The sequence below is a fragment of the Rousettus aegyptiacus genome, unplaced genomic scaffold, assembly GCF_014176215.1.
Source record: "Rousettus aegyptiacus isolate mRouAeg1 unplaced genomic scaffold, mRouAeg1.p scaffold_m13_p_12, whole genome shotgun sequence".
Classification (NCBI taxonomy): domain Eukaryota; kingdom Metazoa; phylum Chordata; class Mammalia; order Chiroptera; family Pteropodidae; genus Rousettus; species Rousettus aegyptiacus.
Window position 1 is genome coordinate 89,682,743 of NW_023416287.1, and position 21,055 is coordinate 89,703,797.

General features: G+C 40.7%; 1 protein-coding gene across 3 annotated transcripts in view; it reads left to right on the forward strand.

Moving 5' to 3' along the window:
* DOK6 (docking protein 6) overlaps window positions 1-21,055 on the forward strand; it is a 250,620-nt gene that overhangs the window by 197,873 nt on the left and 31,692 nt on the right. For all 3 annotated transcript variants that reach the window (XM_016120985.2, XM_036230124.1, XM_036230125.1), the window contains one exon: window positions 5,281-5,398. In XM_016120985.2, coding sequence (XP_015976471.2) covers window positions 5,281-5,398 — 118 coding nt within the window. The remainder of the gene's footprint in view (window positions 1-5,280; window positions 5,399-21,055) is intronic.

A 21,055-nucleotide genomic window follows, 5' to 3' on the forward strand; every position in this document is an offset into this window, starting at 1 on the left:
AACATTTAATACTATTTATGATGCGACTTCATTCGAAAGACATCACACGGACTCTCTTGATGGCAAAACAAACTAACAAACGAGCAAACCACAGAAGTACGGAGCAGAAGCACGGTTCTATTCTCAGTGGTTTCAAAGGACATATTGCCTTAGAAAGGCCAACTGCTATCGCAAAGCCTCAGCCTCCTCTGGTTTTAAATAGGGACGCTTTATCCCTTTCCTATCTCCCGAGAAAGTAATGAGGATTTAACTGGATAGCGAAAATGATCTCTGAGCCAAATGCCCGATAAAGTGACTTGAAGAGTATAGAAATATAGAATATTTGAATTCAGCCGAAAATAAGAAAAAGATATTATTTATACATATGTCGTAAAGGCCGAGGAATTTCTTCTACTAAACCAAGTCCAGATGAAACAAAGACGAGAGTAATAGACAACGAACAACAGCGTTTCCTGAGAAAGAAGCCCGGACTCTCCAGGAAAGTCGAGGAGATTATTAACCTCTTTATTTGGAAGACTGGGGCCTGAAAGATGGAGGCGAGGATGGGACAAGGAGACCTTTTATAAGTAGAATTTTAAAAAACAGCTTCAGAATGAGAAAGTAGATTATAGAACCATCAAACAGTGAGGAATCTTTGTGTGTCGAATACAGTCCCATTTCCATTTAAAAATAATACTTCAGTTGTCAAGAGGAAATGGGCAGAAACATGTTAATCACTGACTTGAAATTAATTAGCAGTTTTCATGTTTGATGAAGTAGATTTTACAAATAAATAAATACATAGAAAAGGAAATAGTGAATTTCGTGTGTGTGTATGTAGAGAGAAAAATTGTGTTTCTGTGCCTTTCAAATAACTATAAGTCATATGTAGAAATTGCCATTTATAGATAAAAATGAAAAATAAACTTTACTATATGGAAACTGCTCAGGCCACGCTCTCTGACCATAGAACCGCCCAGCAGAAAACACGAGATTCCTGGATCAGAGACAAAAGGCTTTATTCCTTGTGGCGCATGAGGCAGCCCGAGTCCCGTGCTCCCGTCGGTCCTCCTGCTCCCCAGGTCCCACGGGCCATGGGGAGCAGCCCAGATGGACATTGCATGTGTCCCAGCCGAGGAATCTGGGTTTAGGAATGCCTAACCTCATAAAGCGACTGCTGGCCAACCTGCCCAACCTTCACCCTGCAAGAGGACACCGTCCGTGTTCTCCTGGTCGAGACTCACATCTGTCCTGTGCCTTGACCCTCTCCCTCCTGAGGCTGTTTGCTCTGCACATGTACAGGAAATGACGGTAAGGAACAAGAGCTGTCATGAGACATGCAGAGCCACGAGTGACCCACGAAGACTTGTGCCCTAACAATTACCCTTTCAACCAAACATTTTTAGAAGTGCTTTCTGAAGTTTCAGGGAGGAGAGGGAAGAGAATAGCCACAGGGAACAGTACGGGGCTCTCTTCAAGCTCATACCCTAATCTCAGACATCGGCATATGAAAAATAAATTTGTGTATTTAAATATTGTCTAAATGGGAATGAGCAGAAGCGGCCAACTCTTGTTTATGTCTTTACGAGAGCCTTCTAAATACAAGAGTCTTCTATAAGGATTTTTTTCTCATCCACTGGAGGACAGGTAACTCTTACCTATATGATCTCAAATAAAGGCATTAACTGAATCTCTATAAAGCACCCTTTGAATTGAAATCATGTCCTTAGGATGCAGGCTTTGTGACATGTGTAGTCGCATCTCTCAAATGAAATATGAATGTTTTGACTGCTGCCCACACTTGTGAACGTGACTTCTACTCTTCCTACAGGCTAAATAAGCACCTTCTGTTGTATTGCTCTGTATCTCACTGAGTGATCGCTGTTTCAAAAAAAAGAAAAAAATGAAACCAAGAGAAAGTTAGTGCCAAAATAGCAACAAAAAAATTGTGGCAACTGTGTCAAGAACCAAATCAACTGCTCCCTAGGCTCGTTGGTTTCCGCGTTTTGGAACCCTGAGCCTACGTGGACGGAGCAGCAGAGGACTGTAGCCTCCCAGAACGAGTCCATGGGTATCACTGAGGGAGCTCGGGCAGGACACGCTGCACAGCTCCAGTGGTTTCTGAAGGAATTCCTCACTAACGGAGGCAACGGAAGGCGTTGTCAGAGCAGATCCTCGCAGAGAAGGGACGAAAGAACTTCGAAGACACGGACCCATCTTGCTCAATTTCTTAAAATGTAGTAATTGCTTAGAAATGATGTCACAATGCCGTTGTCTCCTTTCTATATGTAAACATAGGTATTTATTTGCAACATAGTTATACGTCACCCTATATGTTTTTGATAGACACCCACCTATGATCCTAATAATCCCTAAGGTCAACTTGATGCATTTCTCTTTTAAATCAGAAATCTCTATGTTATTTTAAACTATATTTTTACTTTGGTGCCTTTAATTGAGGCATTATGATAATGTGAAAAGGTAAGGATGATTTTTACGTGTCATTTTGTTGAACGTTCCTACCAGGAGACTCTTTGTAAAAAGTTTAAAACTAACAGAATTCACTTGAAATGTCGCCTTCCCCATTGTGCACATCACAAAGGCCAGTTTATAATGCATTGTCTCACTTAATGGCAAGGTTCAAAGTTGCTGGGGGAATCAGATGGATTCTAGAACGGCCGATAGGTCGCTAGGGGCACAAAATGTTTATATTAGTTTGCTGGGGCCGCGATAGCAAAATGCCACAGATCGAGTGGCTTCAACAAGAGACATTGAGAGGCTGAGAAGTCCAAGATGAAAATGGCGGCAGGGTTGGCGCGTCTTGAGGCCTCTCTCCTTGATTTGCAGATGGCCACCTTCTCGCTGTGTCTTCACATGGCCTGTTCTCTGCACACCCGTTCCTGGTGTCTATAAGGACACCAGTCCCGTAGGATTAAGGCCCCACCCTATGACCTCGTTTAGCTGTAATTAACCTCTTTAAAAGCCCTACCTTTAAATACAGGCACATTGCAGGTTAGGGCTTCAACATATGAATTTGGATGCCGCACAGTTCAGTCCATAACTGCATTTAATCACAGCTTTGAATGGTGAATGGATTCTATGACATCCAGAAGACCTAGACATCTGAAGTGTGAGGACCAGATCTGCACCTTTGGCAAAGGGCCTGAGAATACCCACAGTTGCGTTTTCAAATACGAATTTTCCACAATTAAAGATTGAACTAGAATAAAGAATGAATGCAGACACAGAATATTGTAAAATGTCTCCTAGAACTTGAAAACATGGATGAGTGAGAAATAGATAAATTAAGTGAAAAAAAAAAACAATATGAGATGACTCAGATGAAGATTTTATGGAGGAAATTATCCTCAGTGGCTTCCAGTTATTTGTTTCTAGCAAACGAAATGTGTTTACTAGGTTCCCATGATGCTTAAGACTGACCATTTACTTGGGAAGAAACATGTTTCTCCGAATAAAAAAAAAAATAGAAGGAAAAGCACTTTCCTCAAATTTGGGGAAGATAAATTTACCACTGATGATCTACTGTATGCTAAGTAATAACCGAATTATAATATATTAGAAAAAAGAATGTGGAGTCGACAGGATTGTGATTAAATGAGATTCATTTTATGGGTTAGTTGGTGTTATTAATGGGCATTGCTGACACTAATTAAATGTTTATGTGTTTAAGTTCACACCTCAATGAGAAATTGGCTTTAAAGGTGAAAGAAAGCCTTTTTGTCCCAGTGACGATTTTATAAATTGAGGCTTGCTCCTACCTCTCAGCATAGTGGCTGATGGCTTTAGTGTGTATGAAGATATTTACCCCACATCTAACAGAAGTGAGGTTAAACTAAAAATACACATGGCTAACAAACATCGCAAAGATTCTGAAAAGCACTGCCCACTGCCACGCAGAAACCCAGCTTCTGCCTCACACTCCCTAGCTACCCGTCAGAGATGGGGGTGTGGTTAGTACATCCCCTTTCATCATAGGGCGAAACACTTTGAAATATAACCAACTTTGAAAAAAATATAGAAATTGGCTATTTGGCGCCATCTTAAAAAAAAAAAAAAAAAAAAAGTACCTCCAACGGGGCCAGACTTTAAAATACACTGAGTAGGGCACTTTCATAGCAAGACATAACAGGTCTGGAAATGCCTCGCTGCTAATAGTTCAAGCCCTGTGGCTTTGCTCTCTGTTAAAATGTTAAGTGTCTCTTAGTTTTACAAGGTGTTAATGGTCCGTCATATCCTCTCAGGTGCTTTCCTGACAGCATCTCCTGTGACCGGAGGTAACCCCCATGCCGAGACAAGGAAGGAAGTACTGGGGGGCGGGAAAACCTGTGAGAAAGCACGGGCCACAGCAAAAGGCCTCTGCAGCTACACTTGACCTAGATGATGTCACGGCTCCCAGGTTTTGTCAAGAGCCGGATATTAAATAAGGGGGGAAATGTGAGCTCTGTCAGTGAGAGGATTGCCCATTGTGGCAAAGTGACGTCTGCTCAAGTTACATCCGAAAAATGTGTAGTAAGACCAAACGGAACCATTTCTGGGTGTGTTTAAAACACCTGGAGCGAATCGATAAAAATGAGTTTCCTTCTTACATCAGTTTCTCTTTGCACTAAGCGTGTGCCTGAGCACCTGCTATGACCTTAATTTTGTTTAAAATGAGAAAACGTGCCGCACGTTTATCACAGAGCTTCTCAGGGAAGACGCTCTTTTTCATATGTACAAGGTCCTCCTGTCACAGGAGCAAGGTGAAAGGTCAATTCAAGAAAAGAGCCGCCTAGTGAGGATAGGAAGAGGTGGCAGGGAGAATCATAAGACACGGAATTGGGTATAAAAGAAATGGCACGTTGGGCAGCATTCCGGGCCAGCCGTTTCAGAAGGGCCTTCCACGTCCATGTTTCGAGCTGCTTTGCCATTCCATAAATTGTGGAAAGCTGATGGCCATGTAGGGAACCCTCTGTCATGGAAGTACAAACGAGCTCGCCCGGTGGAAGACAGTTGGTTGATTATCGCTGTGGCTATTGATCAGCGTTTCCCGATTGTCCCCATGTCCTTTGCAATCGACTCGGAGTCAGTCGTACCAGCTTTTTCTTTCCTTCTTCATTAACGAGTGCGACTCGATTGTGTGCCGGTGTTCATTTCATAGCCATCATTTCACTCTTTGCGAAAAGTCATCCTCCTTCAACGGCCGATCCGGCCACCCACGTTGCGCCCTCGACTTTTAAAAGAGCAAACTGCCGTGTAATATTTTTAAAGCAAAGCCTCAGGCCTGTTCTCTTTTCCTTTCAGCTGCAGACGAGCTTGACTGAGCCCATGACGTTATCCAAATCAGTATCCCTGCCTCGCAGCGCGTACTGGCATCATATCACGCGTCAGAACAGCGTCGGCGAGATCTACAGTTTGCAAGGCAAGTGAACGCGACACCTTCCGCGCCACTGCTGTCAGCTCCCTCCAGGTGGACCAAGAGCCACGCAGGTTTTTTTTGTACTCGCATTGCTTGCTTTTCTTCCGTTTCCACGTGTCAGCTGTCACTGGCCGCGGCGGGAGTTCTGTGACTGACAGTGATTTTCCTAAAGCTGTTATTTCGTAGACTCATAAAAATTATTCCAAAAACCACCAAGGTGCTGAGGACCCGATTTGGCATAGGAGCTTGACTAAAACATTATGCAAAACATATTATCAGAAGCTAAAAGTACATGATACCAGGGTCTGTTTCATGCTGTTTTCCAAAGTATTCCTTTCTTAGCATTTTTTTTTTCAGAACAGGATTGAATCTATGTTTGGGAGGATGACTTCAGGCTCTGTAATGAGATGCTGCATAAACCTACTCACAGAATTTTTAAGGTTCAGCCAAAGCCTTGACATAGAAACCATTTGGGAGGGTGCAGGGCAGAAAGAGACAAGTGTAAACACTTTGCCTCTGTATTTTCCTAATGATAAATGGTCAGCTGGCGTGGGAACGGCTCGCCAGATTAATCAAGGTAATAGATAGCAGGTATTTAATCAACAACGGGGACCTCAGCTTTGCCGTTCTCCTCCTGTTCCTCCCCTTTGTCCTAAAATGAATGATCCTCTCCTTCAGAAAAAAATATTTAGCTACAGGCTGTTGACTAACAGCTGACCAAGATTGGAGGAAGCAGGAACTAAGAAAAATAAGGTTAAAAAAAAAACCACACAGTTGAAAACCTTCATCCAACAAGCTTTTGTTGAGCACAATAGACTGGAACATAATCGTCACTCGATAAATGTCTGGGGAGGGGTGGCCATTACGACCTTCAGCATAGTTAGGCATTCAGAGTCTGTTCCTTTTTTACTTTAGCTTTTGCTCATATTAACAACACAAAATGTTTTGACAAAAAAAAATATTTCTGTTACAAGCAAACTTGAATAATGTATTTTTAGAGCAATATTTGCTTGCCATGGTTTCAATCCTACACTAATGGAATGTGATCAGTGGGAATTAATGATTAAAGTACATTTCGTGGAGTTACGTTGGCATCGTGGTGGAGCGATAAGACCCCTTCGCGTCTCCGCTTAAAGTCACATCAAGCAGGACAGCTGTAACCCAACAAAGGTTCCTCTGCTCAGCACACGAACACGTCGGAGAAATCCACACATCAGTGCATCTTAAGGTGGGTGTGTAGGAATGCTTAGGGAAGCAGGATGAGGCAAGGACAGGGATGGTGTCTGCAGACACAGTTGGGCTCCTGGCTTGGCCCCAGCAAGCACGTAGCGATGGAGGAGCTGGGGCGCAGCCCCACACTACGACCCAGCAGAAAATAAGAGGGACAGAGGCAGGGTTGGTGCCTGCCACATCCTCCCACCATGGCAATGGTGCCCTCAGGCCCAGGTGACTTGGACACAGCAGGACCATCCACCATCCGGGTCACCGGGTCATCAACTTCCACCATCGCAATGACACCACCCACCACTGCAACCAGGGAGACACAAGTAGCAAAGATCAGAGAAATGGAAAATTTGCACGATATCACCACCTACTGGAAAACAAAAGAAAGACCTCTAATTATCAACCTGCTGAATTGATAAGATGGAAATGGTATTTACACAACAAAGGTTTGCTACCTGGACTGTGCAGGCAGAGGAATAATCCATCAGGTACCACGAATAACCAAGGTAACGTGGTCGCACAGAAAAGAAACGACGTCTCCGGAAATCAAACTCAAAGTCACGGAAGACTCTGATTTAAATGACAGGGAATTCAAAGATTGCAGTCATGAGGAAACTCAAGGAGATAACCAGAGAACTCAGAAAGGCAGTTCGATGAGCTCGGGAAAAAAATTAATGAACATAAGGAGTACTTTACCAAAGAGATTGAAACTATAAAAAAAGAACCAAACAGATATTATGAGACTAAAGAACTCAATAAGTAGGATGAAGAATAAATTAGAAAACACTGGAAATAAGCAAAGCAGATGGAACAGAGAATTAGCGAGCTGGAAGATAGAAATCTAGAAAAGATTCAGGTGGAGAAAGAAAGAGAACTAAGAATTTTTTAAAAATTGCAAGAACTCTTCAAGAACCATCTGACTCCATTAAAGATACATTCTGCAAGGAAAATAAGAACAATTTTAGCAACGTATTAAAGGTAATTGCATTTAATATTGTAAATGAACCCTCTCTGGCCAACACGACTACCTGTATTTAGCAAGTATTTATAACCTTTTCATACCATTTATTTGTATGAGAAAATATTTAATCGTGTTTTTAAAAATTCAACTGGGCAAATTTGAAGCTCTGATTGGCTTTATTCAACGATTCACACATTGGGCAGCATCCCATCTAGCGAATAAAAAGCGTCTCCAAAGGATTGCACAAAAGAGAAAACTTTAAAGGCAGAAAAGGCGGGCGGGGGTGGGGAGGGGATGTGGAAATCAGTAGCATAAGAACGGATTATTGCAGGCGAGGCCACTTCCCTCCGGGACGCTGACAGGTCCCTTGGGCTGTTGCCTGCTGACCAGGAAGTTCCGGGCTGGTTAAGATTACATCCCAGAGGGAGGCTGAAACCGCAGTCGGGCTGGGCGTTATATCTCCGTTTGGTGATGTGAGCTTATTTTGTAACTACCAATTTGTGTTTCTTAATCTCTTTGCCTTTTGTATCCGGCCCCCCAACCCCCTTCCCACCCGGCGACCATCAGTTTGTTCTCCGTATCTATGACTCTGTTTCAGTTTTTGTTTGTTTGCTCGTTTATTTTGTTCTTTAGATTCCACGTGTAAGTGAGATCATATGGCATTTGTCTCTGTCTGACTCATCTCACTTAGCATAATCCTCTCTAGGTCCATCCATGTTGTCTCAAATGATAAGATTTAATTTTTTATGGCTGAGTAATATTCCATTGTACATACGTGCTACATCTTCCTTACCTATTGATGAAGAAGGAAAGAAGACACTTAGGTTGCTTCTACATCTTGACTCTTGTAAATAGGGCTGCAGTGAAGATGGGGGTGTGTAAATCTTTTCAGATTAGTGTTTTGGATTTCTTTGGATAAATACCCAGAAGTGGAATTGCTGGGTCATACGGTAGTTAGTTCTGTTTTTAATTTTTCTGAGGAACCTCTGAGCTGTTTTTCATGGTGGCCGCACCAATTTGCAATGCCGCCTCCACGTGCCTTGTTCACATTCAGCACTTCTTTGCAGATTTACTGATGATGATCATTCCAACAGGCGTGAGGTGATACCGCATTGTGGTTTCGATTGGCATGTCCCTGACGGTTAGTGACATTGAGCGTCTTTTCGTGTCCATGGGTCATGTGTATGCCCTCTTTGGAGAAATGCCTATTTGAGTCCTCTGCCCATTTTGAAATAGGGTTGTTTGTCTTTTTGGTGTTGAGTTGTGAGTTCAGAGTCTTTGACCATAGTTCTAATTGGGGTGTAATCTGCTCTGACTATGCCCTAATGGCATCGGGACGGAATAAAACTACTGAAACAACAAAGAAAAAAAAATTGAAACATTGGACCTCAGACCCCTACATTTTTTTCACCAAACTACATTTAAGCATATGGTTATTTTGTGTCTCATTCCTCAGTTGAAGTAGCATCGCCTCTTCTTTACAAATAGGAGGATGTACCTGGACAGCTATCACCATCGATCTTCCAAAGTCAGAGGAAAAATTTGGCGGTGTCAGGCATGATAGCATCAAGTTAACCACAGGGAGCCTTGAGAAATAAGAATATGTCTTTAGAATTTTTTTCATCATATTTTTTATGTTCTAACCCTGAAACTGAGATCAGTCTGAGTTAAATCCAGCAGGCTTCCGTTCAGAAGATGAAGGGGAGGGGATATTTTACATATTTAAGACTTAGTAGATTGGGATTCATTAATAAGCAGCACGTGTGCTAGATTTGGAGGGAAAAAAAGGAACATTCATGGCATGAGAACAGATCCAGTCGACGTTAAAACTTACCTATCACTTTGATTGCCTGTCCCCTCAAAACCACACTTTATTCAGTTTTATTGTATCCATTCTATAGCTATAGAAGCCATTCACACTCTAAAAGATTGACATATCAATACCGCGTTTACTTTAATGTTTGGAAAATGAGGTTGATACAATCTGCTAAGTCTGCGCACGTTACTCCCAGAACGATGCTCTAAAACTAGACGTCGTCATGGTTTCCCCGATGTGCTCTGTCTGGCTTTCTGGAGTCAAAAGGCAGAAGCAGAGAATAATTAGCCGTGACAAGTGCATGTCAGCTAAGTGCCAGGCAGCCACTGCGCCAAGCCTCCGCCCCTGAAAGGCTCGGGATGGGTTGAGTCTTGTCACCTCTTCTTGCAGAAATGGTGAGCGAGGATTGTTTTCTCTTTGCTCGATTTTTTTTGCCAGTTAATAAAGGTGACTGCTTTGCATTCAAAAGTAACTTTCTGTTGATATTTCTCTAACTTCTGCATTGACAAAAAAAAAAAAGTTTGTGTCGCAACGCATTCTGAAGGTATTGTCTCCAGACTGAGAGACACTTAACCCGCTGGAAAAGGGAACGCGACTTCCATCTCTTGGCTCAGAAGTGGAGCTTCGAATATACCATTTTTTTTAATAATGACAAAATTGTGATTTTAGTTCTAAGGCTTTCAGCGGAAACATGTTGGCGGTATAAGGAGCACTCAAAAAAGCGCGAAGAAAGTGAGGGAGCGCTGGAAGGAGGGAAGGAAAAAGAAAAAAACCCGAAGGAGGTCCGAGTTTCTCTTCTTTCAAGGCGCTCAACTGACTTGTAATCACCGTTCTATGTATTTCTATGACAGGCTGTATAGCTGGGTCTTTAAACCAGGACGTGAAAATGGCAAAAGCATTTATCGAAAATGACCAACTAGTAAAAGCCATTGATGGGCACTGCAGGCTCTCAACGAGTCTTCGTTGAATGCAAAAATGAACTGGGAAATGCATCATAAAGGATCTGTGGAGGGGACGGCATCAGGATCTCGCCTCCTCTCTGAGGAAAACTCGCAGCCAGCGTGGCGAAAGGAATAGTGTCCAGCCCCACGCGCGGCCTGTCCGGGGCGCCCCAGCTTCTCCTCGTGGAGGCTCCGGTCCTCGTGGGCACATCCTCTTCTTCCTTCAGGACCAGTGAGTGACTCGGCACAGATGCTCGCCACTGCTGGTCTTTCTTTGGGAAGCACAGGAAGCCCTGGGAGAGGCTGTAGGTCTGTCCCTCCCGCCTGGTAGCTGGGCGGCCATCTCTCTCCACCTGTGGCTGCCCGTCTGGGGTTATTTGCTCCAAACGCTGCAGTGATGACCCGGGAACCAAGAGTGCGAGCTGAAAATGGTCCCCAGTGAGCCGGCTTATGAGATTGTGTCCTATCTTAAGCGTTTCCTGGTACATTTAATTCCTAATTTTTTACACAAAATTATACGGGTTCTGTGGTGACTCATTTTTGAACAGCCTTGAACATCTTCACTCTCTGAATCAAGGATGATTGAGGGTGCCGTCTGTCAAGGTGGTAACTTCTGGAATCTGCTTTCATTAACACTGATTAATATTCAAGCGCCAGCCCCCAGTCGCCTCCCTCCCTCTGCCCTCCACGCGGCTGTGATTAAGCTGCCGACTGACGGGTGGGCACAGCCAGGGGCCCGATGGCACAGACGGCCTTCGCGCTCCCCGCAAGGGCGTCTCCGGCGCCCCATTCTCACAGAGGAGGCAGGAAGCAAACGGGCAATTAGAATCAGAGATGACCTTCGGAAATCAGTGAATAGAGGCCCGACGCAGGTGAGGAGGTAATCAAAGGACTCGCTTACTCTTCGCTCAGCTAAGACCCTCCGTTCGCCTCCACTCTCAGTCGGTTTCAAGTTCGCGTTGTATGTAAATTGCTTCCATTGAGATCTCCTGTTTAAATTTTTATTATATGATGTTTTCCAAACTGCGGAGTTAATACAAAGCCTCTTGTAGCAAGTACAAAAACAGTTGCACCGGTTGTAAGAAGGAGCCCGTGTCCGGTGAAGCTGCCGCCTTCCCCGTGGCCGGGTGACTCGGTCCCACCCGAGCATGGCACACGGTCTTCACGGGGCCCACGCCTGCTGGGGGCGACCCGGCAGCAGCCTCTAAAAACATGCATCAGCTCTTTATGTCTATCAAGGCTCGTTCACGAGCATGTATTGCACGTCCGAACCCGAAGAAGAGTAAGTCAAAGGCAGGAAATGTTTCCCGGATGTCTGTTTTTAAAGACAAATGAATCAGTTGCTCCCCAAACGGACACCATAACAACGCTCAAAATACCGGCCCTGTGAAAGGGTCTCCGCAGCCGGCCGTCCTAAGCCGTGCTCCCTCTCCCCTGCTCCCAGGCATGCACGCGTCACCTTAACATAGCAACGCGTTCATTGACAAACGCGCTTCTTGCGGCAGACTGTGCGGGAGCAGCTTTGCGTGAGTTTTTTATCCCCTTGGCTCAGCCTCATCGTTGTTTAGAGGTTAAAAATCTCGAGTTTTGGAGATCGACCTACCTGAATGGGCATATTAACGTTGCCACTGCTGACTTGTGTGACTTTGGGCAATTTACTTAGCCTTTTTTTTATTTTTTCAACATGAGGATGATAGTACGTATCACAGTGCTTAAATGAGGTCATCCACTGTCAATATATTAAGCCAATTAAATTTCCACTAAGAAGTTCCTTTCTCTGATCAAGAGAATCAGGCTCTGCCACTCCAATTTATTCTAGTCTTTAAGATATTATTAATGGAGTTTTGCTGCATATAAGGAATTTGGTTTTGTTCTAAGGACTTTATATTAAAAAAAAAAAAAAGAAAACTAGCTTTAAGAAATGGTTTCTAGCTTCTAAAGTTCTGGGAAAACTAAAGCTGACTCTTCTCCTAACCCTAAATTTTTAATGAAAAAATAAAGAAATAACTGTATTATATGTCAGGGAAAATGTCAGGCTCAACAAGCCTTCAGTTATTTGTTCTCCTCCCACGTGTGAGTGTGAACAAGGTGTTGCCGCTAAGCCCATGAACCCCTTCTCTCCAGCCTTATAAGTTTACCTTACCTCAGTACAGGTAAACCGAGCGAGGCGAACCAAGTCCTGATTTTTAGGTCGGGAAGTTGTAAAGTTCCTGGAATGACTTTACTCAGCTCAGGACAGGGATGCGCACCCACCCACCCCACTCACCCACCACCCACCCTCGCCTTCCACATAGGTTCTTGCTAGTTAGCCTCCCTGGCCAGCTGGGCGCCAGCCTCTCTCCTCTGTAGACTAGCTCTGCTTGAGCTCACGATCACTCAATTTATTCTCTCACGGGATGCGTTCTGCCGGCAGCACCAAAGGCGACAGGCCAGGTGTAGATTAACTCAGATCTTCTGACACAGCACGACGCGAAAACGGGGTGACACTAACAAGCCAGCCGTTTGATCCTCGTTTACCAGACACGCAAGAGGACTTACTAAAAGGTGAAAGACTCACTCTCCAGATGTTATGCCGGACGAGTGCCATCTCCCGATAGCCTTATTAAAATAAACGGCTTCACGCTCTTAAATTCAGTCCTGAAATTGGAATTTCAATTTCAGGTTTGAATAAGACCTGAAACTGATTCTCTATACTTGATTTTTTTTTCTTCCCCTACCCGATTCTTTAAATATAATAGGTAACATATTAAGTTTTGTATAAATCTAATATTTATGGGGAAAAAAATATGTACCCTCCATTTTATCCAGTGGGGAATAAGCGTAGGTATATAATAGTTCAGAGAAGGGTTAATACAACCACAATGGAAGCTCGGCTGTCTGTGTCATGTAGATACGCGTATAGGACTCCTGCACGCGTATGCGTTTGCACACATGCGCACACACGCGCGCACACATACACACGCACAGAACCACTTGGCTCATTGCTATCTCACCCTCAGAAGTATACCTATTAGACCACATTTCACGAATTATAAACTACATAGAAGAATCTTCAGGGAAAAAACCGTCCAATTATATTTTCTCCCTGATCTCCGTTTCTTGTTTCTCCTGTTCTGCCTTTTTTAACCTCAGCTCTATCCCTCAGAACATCAAGTACATATGCGTACCTTATCCCCGCAGAAAATCCCATTCCGCGGAATGAATTTGGGGTGTTGCTTCTCTGGCGTACGTTGGGGACTAGCCATTGTCTGTAGGCCACCGATGTTTAGAATTCTGTATGTGCTCAGAAAAGATGTCGGCTTAGAAACATCCACCTGGTCTTGGTCTCCCAGCTCGACTGCCACCAGGAAAGGAAGGTTATGTAAGTGTCCAGGGGAGCAGAGTTTAACAAACTCTACCCTTCTGCCCAGGTTCATTCTCTCTGAATCACAGTCAAGATTTGCACGACCTGTTCCTCTGAAGGGCGGGCAACAGCTCTTCTCAAATGCGCCTCAATGATACAACGCAGATGGAAGCCATCTCAGTAATTTGTGGAAAATCCACAGTATTCAACATCAAGTTTTACGTGGCTTGGGCGCTGCTTTTAAAAATTTCGTGTAACAGCTTCATTCCTTTTTTCGAAACAATTTAGAGCACATCGTGTATGTAGATCAGTTGTTTTAGCTCCTGAGAGTTGCTATTATCTATCGTTTTTACCTTTCAAGCTTCTTAAGTTTTATAGCAAGTTTCAATGTGTGTCCCTCAGTCCCAATTTCTTTAGAATTATTTTGGAGATTTCAAAATCACTTTGCAATATCGAATCCCTTTTATGTCTTACACTTTCCTTCTTTGTGAATATTTTCTTCTCTTTTCTTTAGGCATTAATGCCAATAAGCCCAGCTGCCCGCTGTTAGTTCATGTGGCTTCCATCGCAGAGTGGATGTCTTCTTCTTTAAGCTTCATTTCCCTTAAAGAAACAATTTTTGCGTCTTCCATTGAAAAGTGATTTGATTTTAACTTAAGATAATATTATCACTTCTGGAAAAAAAAAATTCCAGGGAATAAATACTTGGAATTTAACTGAAATTAATCAAAAATTTTAATTGCAAAACCAATATACCCTCATTGAAAAAGTTCAAGACATGGAAAAATATGTGAATAAGAAAAGTAAAAATCACCACTAATTCAACCACATATTGTTAACCTTTTAGAATATAAGTATAGCAATAGAGGTAAAAATAGCAATTGAGATAAAATTCATATGTATATAAAATAAATATATATTTAGAAAATTAAGATCACACTTCACATGAAGTAGTTTGCTATGTTTTTAAGTTGTATATTATATTGAGAACAAAGTCGAATTATGTGACAGGTAGAGGCTGCATAACATTCCACCACAAAACCCTAAGTTACGTAACCATTGCTCTCCCGTTCAGCATGAACTTCATCTCCTGCTTCTTACTATTGTAAACAGCGCTCCAGTCGTTAACCTGGCCTGTTAAAGTGAGAAGCAACAAGCATTTAGCGAAATCAATAAGGATAGTCATCCAGGTTGCTCCGATTCAAACAGTGCTCCAATTAGGAGGCGAAGGTGCCGGGTATTTGTGAGAAGGGGAGGGGAATGATTGTGTGGATAGAAGGAAGGCATTTCTACTCACGCCGATGACGTAACACAGTGACGTTAATTCTGAAGAGTGGTTTTATCATTGCAGTCCACTAGTCATAACCGCTGTCTTGTTATCTTGGCAAACTGTTCAGTAGGAAGTGAGGCCGCTAAGGCACAGGGAAAGGTAATTCTGCCATTTTAACATTCCAGAGATCTGAGACGGAGACATGCAAGGCAGCCCTTCTGACTGGCAGCTCGGGCTCCATTCGAAAGAGGCTCTGTTTACATTATTGTCTCCACAGTCAATACATCGTACTGATAATGGTGCAGTCTCTTTGAAATTGTTTTAATATCAGTTTGTCAGTTCTGTTATTTGTGTCTGTTGACTCTGAGTCTTGAAGAAACTTTCCATTGGGTATATTTTAACATTTGATTATGAGCTCATCTTCAGTAAAAAAAAAAAAAAATCGTGTTTCTGTGAGAATCGATTTTCCCCAGGAATAAAAATATTTCTACAGAGTGGTTTCACTTTATTAGGTGGGACCAACTGAAACTGCCCCTATCGTAAGTCATTAACCGTTAAATAACAGCAATTTCATACAGCTCGATCTAAAAAAGAATAAATTGAAAACTTGAAAATCATGATGAGCTTTTGTAAAAGATACATTTGATGAAATTGTTAGATGATATGAAAAATTTTCTAAGGAAATAAAAAAATTGAACGCCATAAAATAAGCTTGAGCATAAGCAGAAATTAATTAAAACATTGATTATATATGAGGTTGCAAACATGTCACAACATGTATGAAATAATCAAAAGCCTATGTATCATGTGTTCACATTTTCTGGTCATATGCAATAAAAATAGAAATTGATGATTAAATGCCAGAAGAGCCTATACTTTTGGAATTTAAATATGCATTCCTCTGATCTTGAATAAAAATAACATAATAATAGAACTTAGAAAATATTGGAGCTATAAGATAATGAAAACATTACATCAAAGCTTGGGAGATATAGCTAAGTTGGTAGAGGAAATTTTATAGCCTTAAATACCCGTATTTAGAAAAGCTTTGGGATAGAAAATTAATAAGTTAAATATTCAACTCTTTAGGTTAGATGAGGACAATACAAAATAGAAAGTCCATGTGGTGTTCTTAATAGGTATAGAAAAATATTTGATAAAATTTAGTACTTATTCATAAAAAAAGAAAAGCCATACATTCTAGGTCTAGCAGGTAATATCTTCACCGCCCCCCGCCCCAAAAAAAGCATTTACCAAAAATCTAAAAGCACCATTTTCTAAATTTTAAGAATAAGTCAGGAATGCCCTCTATCACAATTAGAACGGAAATACACATTTAAAACAACAACAACAACAACAACAAACAGGAATATTGGATAGGAAGAAATAAATTATTTGAAGAAAATAGCTTTTGGTCAAACAAAATCCAGGCTGCACCACACGTCATGGCTACTCCACAGAAAGTGAACTTTGAAATTTTTACTAAAGGGATAAAAGTGAAGAGATAAACCAACACAAATGGATAAATACAACATAGATAAGCACGATATGCAGGCATTTTCAAGGCATTATTCTAAAGGGAAGCAGCCAAACACAAAGACTAAATGTTAAATGATTTCATTTCCAAGACATTTTAGAAAAGACAAAACTGCGGTTACGCTGTTTGCCAATGTTGGGGGAAGGAGAAGGGTCCATCCACAAAGGGATGGATGTGAGGATATATTCAGAACGAAGCGAAAAGTTGCACTGTTTGATGAACAGCTCGGAAGAGTCGCAAGAGATCCAAGAATAGATAAGACAATAGAAAGGATATAAAGCGAGCTAAAGTGCTCAGCAAAGGAAATTGAAAATAATGATAAATCCTCCACACAAATAAAACTATTTTATACGCTCTTAGAAGGTTAGTAATTGTAGCCAAAAGAGCCTTTAACAACTTCAGGAAATACTAGGTGTAAATAAAGAAAGAAATGGATTCTGTCAGAGAGAAAAAAATAATAGTATATACATACGGCATATATATTTGCCATATGTATTTATATATTTGCCATACATATATATATATGCCAAATACAGAAATTGAACAGGTGGGTCTTCCTGAAATAGAAGGACAGAAGTTTGAGAAAAACAGACATGATGTCACATAGCTGACAAATGAAATTGGATTGGCGACCCAACTGGAAGCACGAAATAATGCTTTAAAGACGTAAATAGCACTCTGAGAGGATGAACGGTGGGGAAGCGTGTCAAATTCTGTACTAGGAAAAAAACATCTCGAATGTCTGAAAATGAAAAACCAACAAATACCAGCTTTTTAAAAAAGTTTATTTAGTGTTATGGAGGCAGGGATTGGACAAAATAGCCAGAAGGTTTAGGACCATTTCCCTCTGGAGATACAGCCTCCTTCATCCCTTTGTTTTCCTTGTCTGTTCCTTTCTTTGTCTAAAATTTGCAACTTCAATCACACCCCCTAGTGAGCGTAACTGGGAAGAGCAGAGTGGATATTTTTGAACGCTTTACAAAAATCCGGTATCGTTTGTAATTTAAAAAACAATTTTAAAATACAAAATTCAAAAGAAAGAATGCATGAGGTGCTCTGAAAATAACCTCTCGACTTTCCGTCAGTGACATTATGGCGCTTTATGCTCTGGCCTCACCTGTCATTCCAGGGTTTTCTCCCTCAATAAATCTCATGCCTGGGACATAACTACCCCAAACGGGAACGCGCTTTCCCATCTTTACCTATGTTCATGCTATAGCTTCCACTTGATACCTTCTCCCCATCTCTACTTGTGATTTCACTGCAAGTGCTTCGAGGTCCAGAGAAAAGTGAATCACTCTTACGTTTCTCTTTGCACACCCTACCTGCTCACTAGGTCATCGGAGTAGAAAATGTCTTCACCTTTCCCAGGGCCGGCCTGGCCTAGCACTTTATAAAGGTGGTAGCACTGATTATACAAAAAAGAAAAAAAAATGTCTCTAGCAAGAAACTTTAGTGTTGTGATGCTGGCATTTATTAGATTCTTGAAATTATGTTGCTTGTGCAGAAAGCGAGCCATGGAGAGAAGATGTATCTCAAGTTATTTGTCTCTGATTCATAAGATAAAAATAGAAAATGTTATCAGTGCTTAAAAGTGAAGGTTGAATTTGCAGTAGCAGTAGGACAGGTTAGTTTTCTCTTCTTTCTCAGTCTCTGTGTGTGTATATGTGTGTTTAGTCTACCTTTGTTCATTTGACTTCATTTTTAGAAGGTTCTGTTTTCTTTTTGATAAAGGATAGCATCCTATTTACTGTGCTGTTACTGGGAAAAGAAAATACCTTATTTTAATCTGAACTGTATAAATGACTATGATTATATAATGATAGGACATAAATATGTGGACCCACCTTCACATTTGAAGAAAATAAAATATATATAATAATTTTAGAATATAGGTAATTCTGAAATTATAATTAGGAATTAAGATTATGTTTCAGTAACATAAATTAAATTTTGGCAGAAATAATCTCTCTTTACACATAGCATACAAGGTTAATATCTGCTGCTACGTATGAAAGTTTACTTATTATACAGTTGAATCCATGATTGGTCAAATTATAAATTAGGGCTGAGATTTTAATGGAAAACCATATAATCATGTTTTAGATTTTTGGAAGTATATAAGATTGGAAAACTTTTGTTTTTCAACGGCCGCAAAAATGTGGTTATTTATGGGCTGTCTACTGCAGAGCCACATGTGGTAGCTAAGGGACTTCTTAATTTAGCCTAGGCAGGTCCTCATTGGTTTCCTTGTTCACTGAGTGACAGATGGTCATTTGCCAGAAATATTATGACATACGCTATGTCTTAGAAATACCTGCAAACAGTTCCAGCTACCAAGAGAAAATACTTTGAAAATAGGTTTCAAATTGCAACTGATTGTCTGCTTGTCCTCTCCAAAACATTCAGAGGAGAATGTCCAAAGATCATTTTCCTTGACTTAAATTATTGATACCCTTAAATGAGAGAATTTTTCTTTACTGCTATAAAAATAAGTTTTTCCCAAAGGAAGAGTGAAGAACATAGAGCTTTTAGTTTGTAAGCTTGACTGTTTGATGTTTTCTCCTATCACATTTCCTAGACTTCTTGAAGAAAATACACCCTTGGTTATGTAAGCCAGCCCCCACCATCTGTTCACAGGATATATTTACATGCAAAATTATCCATGGCTTGAAATAATCTAGTTCTAGTTTAATCATCAGTATTAATCATAGATATGTTGTGTGCGATTAGAAATAAATGTTAGTGATGTTATGATTTATCACTGAAACAAATGATTATGTAGAGAAGGTTAAAACATAATAGGTAAAATTCATGAGAAATACTCCATTACCACTGTAACTAAGTAGATATTTTTATACCATACAAATAAATGTCTCAGTTACAGATGGAGAAGATAGGAATCACATGGGATTATATAATTAATGGTATTCTAACTGAATTTTGTAGGCAAATGGGCTTGAAACCATTATGTAACTTAATTTATACAAATAAAATAGTTTGGAAGATATATTTCTAAAACAGTAACGTTTCCTCTGTCAATAGAAAACTTATCAAAGTAAAAATGACCTTTTCATCCAGATGATAACCTTGACATGGTATTTACCTTTGAACGAAAACTTTGTTGTATTATAAACAACTAAAAGTACATATTTTCTAAACAAAAAAATGATATTTTTTAAAGAAATAAAAAAGAGTTCTTTCCAGATTTGAGCAGTCCATTATTCACATTTGTGATATGGAATTAGCTTAGGCCAAATAAGAAATCAGAATAACTAATATAGCTGTTTTATTATGACCCATAGTTAATAAAGCATTTTAATTACTATGAAAAATGTGGAAATACTATAGAAAGAACAAATACACTTGGGGACTATAGAAGGAGTACACATTTTAAAGAAGTGAACTCTTTTTTTTGTCAATGGCTAGAGAATTTTAAAAATCTAGAGCTATCAGGATATTGTACGTCTTCTAGAGATTTTCTAAAGCTTCGTGCATCCCCCTGAAGAAAATGTCTTAGCAGCAAGCCGTTCGAGGATGAAAGAGCCAGTAGTGTTTCACTAAATCATCCTTATTTTACAAAACATATCGAAAGGGGACAGAAATGACTTCTCATCCAAGCTTGCTACCTGTTTCCACAGTTTTTTCCCGAGCGTGACCTTTCTTGTTCCCCTGGAATTAACCAGGTGCCCATGACATTCTTAAGAAGCCAGATCAACTGACCTTGAGTTCTTCTTGGTCTCTGGCCTATCTAGAGACATTTGTCAGGTCGTTTTGTTGTTGTTGTTGTTGTTGTTAATTAAGTATACTCTGATTTCTCTCAAGACATTTTATTATTTTAAAAGTCACTTTGGGTTTGTATTTTTATTTACAATCAAAAGCATCCAAACCAATATAGTACGATTGCATATTTAAGCACTTGACTTATTCATAGGTGTATTTGAAAAATATGAAGGCCTATAGTAACTTTTCCTTTAAAATTGTTAGGATTTTCAATTAATATAATTGACTATTCCAAAGAACATCAAATGTTAGTGTGATCGTGTTTCCAAATTTGTGTGTAAAATATCAAATGTTCAGCAACTGATATTAAAAACCAAATCTTGCCTTTTGTTATTATCATAACCATTATATAGAGCAGCGGTCCCCAACCTTTTTGGCACCAGGGACCAGCGCTCCTATGAGAATCTAATGCCTGATGATCTGAGGCAGAGCTGAGGCGGTGATGCTGGTGCTGGGAGGCGGCTGCAAATATAGAGGAAGCTCTGTTCTGCTCACTGACCCGCCTCTCACCTCCTGCTGTGCGGCCCAGTTCCTAACAGGCCAGGGACTGGGTCCGGTCCCTGTCCCGGAAGTTGGGGACCCCTGAGATAGAGTACAACTTAACTTTTGATATAAAAAATGACATAAACACAAATAATAACATCTATATTATAAAGTAAGAATGATTCCTAGGCATCAAAGATAGACTTACTTTTGATTAGGTGCATTAGCTTTGCCCTAGATAAAACATTATGCATCTTCTATGTGACTTTTTGTATGTGAATAATTGTTGTGACATTACCATG